The sequence below is a fragment of the Asparagus officinalis genome, chromosome 6 (genome assembly GCF_001876935.1).
Source record: "Asparagus officinalis chromosome 6, Aspof.V1, whole genome shotgun sequence".
Lineage (NCBI taxonomy): Eukaryota > Viridiplantae > Streptophyta > Magnoliopsida > Asparagales > Asparagaceae > Asparagus > Asparagus officinalis.
The window spans coordinates 73,759,245-73,765,061 of NC_033799.1; the positions used below are offsets into that span (position 1 = coordinate 73,759,245).

Consider the following 5,817-nt stretch of genomic DNA (forward strand, 5'->3'; position numbering starts at 1 on the left):
TTCTTTTATACGAGGAGCATGAGATACTTGGATAAGAAATTTTATCTTACGATCGCTTCAATGCTTGGCTGAATAGATCGTATGAAAGGAGCTTGTAAATGGCTTCAATGTTTGACTCTTCTACTGTTAGTCTATCCAGTTCTTTCGTAGGAATAACTGCTAATGTTTTCCCGGCGTTCGCGTTTATCGCTTGACCGTGTCGAGATCTTGAATTGAAGTTAATTACTTGCCGCCCCCCCTCTTGCGTGAATTCAGCGTTTACCATTGAAATTGATATCATCCATTGAGAAGTTCCTCAGGTTATGCCTTAAGAATATCAGATAATATTCCCAGAACGATCCGTGTTGAGGGTGGGGAATACATATTAGGACTCGTGTACCCCATTGGAAGTAATTCATTTGTATCTACATTTGCTTTTTGACCCAGATAATAGTCTAACTGTTTCAATGGAGTGAAAACAAGAAGAGTTTGCTGTGCTCCACTGGGCGAGACCATATTTTTCTGTCTCGCTCGGCGAGACAGTGTTTTTCTGTCCTCGCTCGGCGAGACACGGTTTTCTGTCTCGCCTCGTCGAGACAGAGTTTTTCTGTCTGCGCTCCGGAGACATGAAGTTCGTCTCGCTCAGCAGGCAGAGGCTATAAAGTCGGACTCTAGGGTTTTATAGGGTTTTTCACGTCGGATTTGGCGATTTTTGAGCGATTTTTGAGCGATTTTCGACAGCATTCTCACCTCGTTCTCTTCTCTTCGTTCTGATTTGGGTGTCTTCGATTGAAGAGATTTTCACTTGATTTCAAAGTCTTGTTCGCATCTTTTCCCTCAAAATCTTGAGTTTTCTTTCAACTGGGACTGTGCAGCCATTGTTTCAGCCAAATATTTGTATCGATTTCATGCTTAGAAATCTTGCTATTTTCATTGTGCATTTCCTTGTAGACTCATTTGCTCGTCATGTCGCCTGCGTAAAGAACTCGAGGAAAGGAATCCGACCGAACTGTTCTAGAGCCCTGATGGAGGCTGCCCTGCTTGCACCCTCACGTGGAGGGTATATTCTTTCACCCTTTTTCACGAATTTATAATACGTAATTTCGTCAATTCCATATGTATGTTTCCCTATTTTTGCTTGCAGAGTACTTCGTTTGTATCCTTTGAGGTACCTTCGAGAAGAGCTGGTATCACTCCTTTGAGGGGAAAAATCGACGCTAAAAGTGTTTTTTGCTTGGGACAAACACACTTCATAATACGACAGGGGCGCGATTTATATCATCCCCAGTAATGTATTGAAAGGTTTGGTATGCCGTATATGCCCGCATACCTCCTTTATCTAATGGTGGATAGATCAGTCAACACCTGTTTAATGAATAACGACTATATCATTTAGAAATGAAGATAACTAACCAGCTTTTCTCTAAAATTTTAGGATGACACTTACACAAATTTAGTGTGTATGCCTCTTTTTATCAGTCCGATGTCCTTCTACAAATTAACTTGCTGATGTGGTTACCTGGCCGGAGTACGTGGACCCACTCTTATTCGAGGGATCCCTTAAGTTGAATCCTTCTCCCCAGTGTTAAATCTGATGTAATAACGGAAGTGATGAGAAATTAATACCAGGAGGTAAGTTGTCGTTCATACGAACGATTATACACAAAAGATCGCCCTTTTAGATCTCGGAGCAAGACTCGACATCAATGATAAGAACCAGATTTCTTGTTTGGTGATTCCGGTGAAAGATTCCGAAGATTGCTTTCTGCCAGCCTGCGCGAATGGCTTGCAACCAGAATCAGGGTCTCCATTCCTTATGATCTGCCTTTTATCCCTCGGGACATTTCATTACTAAACGAATCGTTCAGGAACCTTCGGGTTGACCGTGAGATGTTCTGGAAGTTAACCGAAAACCACGAGCGTATTCATTGTGGGTTTTATTGGGAAGGAAGCCAACCCAGGCTCCAGTGAAAGAGCTCATTGTCGGGGCTTCATCCGGTATCTTAGGACAAGATAATATACCTCCAGAATGAGAAAGATAGTGGCAGCCAACACCGTGAGAACCAGTTAGCGGCAGCGGGAGAAAAGATTACCCAAAAGACTCTTTAGATGCTATGGATGGGTCATTATTCTTGGGGACAAATGGTGGTGGATCAGGAGTGACCCGAATGGTTAAAACGCTTTTGGCGGAGTAGCAGAAAAGAATGAGTCTGGAATACTTTGGAGGGGGTATCTGTAGGCGTCAAAAAATGCTAATAAATATCCCAAGCATAGAGAAGATCACTCAAAAATTCACAAGAAAGGATTTCATACTGTTTTGGAAAATTCAAAACAAGTATGAACTGTCTCGCCAGCGAGACAGTCTTTGCTGTCTCGCCAGCGAGACAGTCTTTGCATAGTCAAAACTACATTTGTAACTGCCCTACACGTGTCCATTAACTGCCAAGGGACGTGGGAAACATCATGGGCGAAAATCACGTGGATAACTGCCAAAATAACGGAGTTTGAAACGTGGGAGAACAGTTACAGCGAGAAACTGCCATTTTCCGAGACAGCATTTACTGTCTCGCTGAGCGAGACAGCAAATTTACTGTCTCGCGGGTCGAGACAGCAAACGCTGTCTCGCCCAGCGAGACAGTAAACACTGTCTCGCCGTACTGACTTCTTCGATTGTTAAGTTTTTGCAGTTACTGACCCTTGAGGCTATAAATACCCCCCTAGGGTCACTTCTGACGAGGATCGAGCATTTGTTAGAGCATTCCAGAGCAGAGAGAGAGCAGATTTGAGTTCTTTTCTTGCAACGCCTTGAAATTAAGCTTCGACTTGATTTTAAGAAGAACGACTATCTTACTTCGATAAGATATCGTTTCAATTTCTACTTCGATAACGAAGTTAGAATCATAAGCCCCCTCTTCACGATCTGTGAATCGGCGGTCCACGAACCAAAGCGTTCCCGGCACAGGCAAAGTCCCACGAAAACGAGAATTGATAGACGATTTTCGTGTTTGTTTCTCAAGAGTTGTAATTTTTGATTTGTTGTGTAGAAAAAGTCTTATAAAAAGATTATTCTTTCGAATTTGTTGTAATCGAACAAAGTTATAATGAATTCCACAGCAGCGACTTTTGAACCAAACACCCTATAACTCTCTTCTCTCTCATCTCTCTCGTCTCTCTCTTCTCTCTCTCTATATATATATACTATTTAGTATAATATTATATATATATATTATATTATATATATAATATATATATATCATATATATATAGTATATATATATATAAACAAAAACCCACTTGGCATTCTAGAGTTGGGCGCGAGCTAGTTACTCCGCGAAGCTGCCTGTCTTGCTCGCATAAGTCATAATGACCCGTGATCTGACCGCGTAGCGGCGAGCCCGACCCGGCTTCATCGCTAATACGAGTCACAAGTTGGTCTGACTCTGGCTCCAGACCTGTGACTAGAAAAATAAGCCCGACCCACCTTAATCCGGTCCACCATCGACCCGGCCCAATCCAACCCTGAATTTTAACTATTAATTTTTAGTTTGTAGGTTATTAGTTAATATTTTTTCTTTTTCTTCTTTTATTTATAATTAAAATTTAAACTAAAGGAAAATTATTAACATTCTATGGATGTAGGTCTTCTTTTAAAGTCTTCGGACCATGTATATCTTTGTATTTACTATGTTTTTTCTATGTGATGTTTATCTTTGTACAATGTGTGTTGTATATCATTTTAAATAAAAAATAAAATAAAAAAATAATTAAAGTATAATCTAATAGATATTAATACAAAGTTAATATAGTTTAGAAATTTTAAAAAAAAAATTAAAAAACCATGGGCCGACCCACGACCCAAAACTAAGATTAGAGAAATAGGTCCGACGTACTCTGTACCGGACGGACCCGAATCGGACCCGGCCCGGGCGGACCCGAATCGAACCTGGCCCGGCCTTAAACCCAAAGGGCCGGGTCAGGGGGTGAACTAGCCCGGCACATGCCCACCCCTACTGGATTCTCTCCTTGCAATTGAAAAACAATCATTCCACAGTCAAAAAAATATAGTACAACACCCCAAAGAATAGTAAGCAAACATTTCGCCAGACAAATTATTATGAGAAAGTTGATGTTACGAAAAACAGAACCACCAAGCTACAAACAAAAACTATCCTCTCAAAACAAACCAAACAACACAGACTGACCTCCGCTTCTCTCTCAGATGGTCCCACACCAGAACCTCTCCCCCTCCCAAACTGTGGGCCCACACAGGGTGGGGCCTCAAAATTCACCCAGACCCTGTTGTTTTCAAATTTTGCACACAACCCCTTGTTTTCCCTCAGATCAATCCTGTTCCCCATCCTGACCACAAAATCCTGACCGAGCCCAATCTCACCACTGAGCTCATTCTGACTCAAATTAAGCTGACCCAATTTGGACAGCGAACCCAAACTTCTTGGAACCGACCCGTTGAGCTTGTTTCTATCCAACGCCAATGCAGCCAAGTTCTCAAGCGAGCCTAATTGGGCCGGGATCGGCCCAATAAGCCCACACCCAGAAAGCCCAATTACAGTCAGGCTCCTCAAATCACCAAGAAATAGAGGAATTTGAGCTCTTATCGGGTTGCTCTCCATTAAGAAATACTCCAAGTTTTTTAACCCAGAGAGGGTTTCTGGAATTGGGCCAGAAATATTATTACGGCCCAAGTCAAGCAAAGCCAAATTCTCTAGCTCGCCAATTTGCCAGGGAATTTTCCCAGAGATCAGATTTGAGCTGAGATCCAGCTTTCGAAGCGATGAGAGTCGGCCGAGAGAGTTTGGGAGTTGACCCTCGAGCTTGTTGTAGCTCAAGTCAAAGATGGTCAAACTGGTCAGCCCAGAGAGCGTCTCCGGTATTTGTTGGGCCAGACTGTTATAACTCAGATCCAACTGCTGCAAGCGGGCCAGCCCACCGATTTCTTTAGGAATAGGCCCAGTAAGATTGTTTTGTGAGAGGCTAAGGACCCTCAAATTCCTCAAGTTTGACAAACTCTTTGGGATCTCTCCAACTAACCCATTGTTTGATTTAAGCACTAATTGCTGAAGAGATGAAGAATTGGAGAACAACGAAGGGGAGAGAGTGGCATTAGAGGGAGAAACGAAGCAGCTGAACAAAGAGAGAGTTTTGAGGAAGGGGAGGCCCCTCAAGGAGTTTAAATGGGCCGTGGGCTTGCAAGGTGGGGTGGCTAAGTCCGGCCCGATGTGGATCCTGGTGACGTGGAGGAAGGGGTCTTGGACTCCGTCGGGGTTGAGGACGAGCTCGCACGTGACTCCTGGCCATGGAGTGTCCGTGCATGGGTGAGGGTGGAGTTGGGCCCATGATGGGCCGTCCACTAGAAGGGAGCCCATTATGTTGAATAGGGAGGAGAGCTCTTGGGCTTGCATTGGTTGTGGGCTGCAGTTCGATGGGAGGAGGAGAGAGAGGAGGAGAGAGAGGAGGAGCAGAGACGGAGCCATCGAGATTTTTGTGAGCGATGGATGGATGAGTGAAGAGGGGAGAGTTTGATTAATAAATAAAGGGAAGAGGATGGGTCAGAGTTGATGGGCCCTTGCTTTCGATTTGTTTATTGGATTTTTGTATTTAGGGGTTGTTTGGTCCGTTTCCTTGATATAGAGAAATGCAATTCCATGTAAAGAAACACAAGTTTTGAGTTTTTCAAACTTTTCTAAGAAATAGATTGTTTTGTTTTGGTTCGCACATAAAAATAGTGGGAAACCAATGTATTTATTTTTCTTGTGTTTGGTTCGCATAGAAAAAAAAGAAAAACTTTTGTAAACAAAGCAGAGAAGGAAAAAAATCTGA

General features: G+C 42.9%; 1 protein-coding gene across 1 annotated transcript; it reads right to left on the reverse strand.

Annotated features, from left to right (window-relative positions):
- On the reverse strand, nucleotides 4,056–5,484 carry LOC109845636 (piriformospora indica-insensitive protein 2-like). Its single transcript, XM_020414905.1, has one exon. The coding sequence runs from the start codon at nucleotides 5,469–5,471 to the stop codon at nucleotides 4,092–4,094; it is 1,380 nt and encodes a 459-aa protein (XP_020270494.1). The 5' UTR covers nucleotides 5,472–5,484; the 3' UTR covers nucleotides 4,056–4,091.

Bases quoted from the DNA above. Each gene is read 5' to 3' on its own strand.
- LOC109845636 (XM_020414905.1), bottom strand. From the start codon at position 5,471: ATGGCTCCGTCTCTGCTCCTCCTCTCTCTCCTCCTCTCTCTCCTCCTC.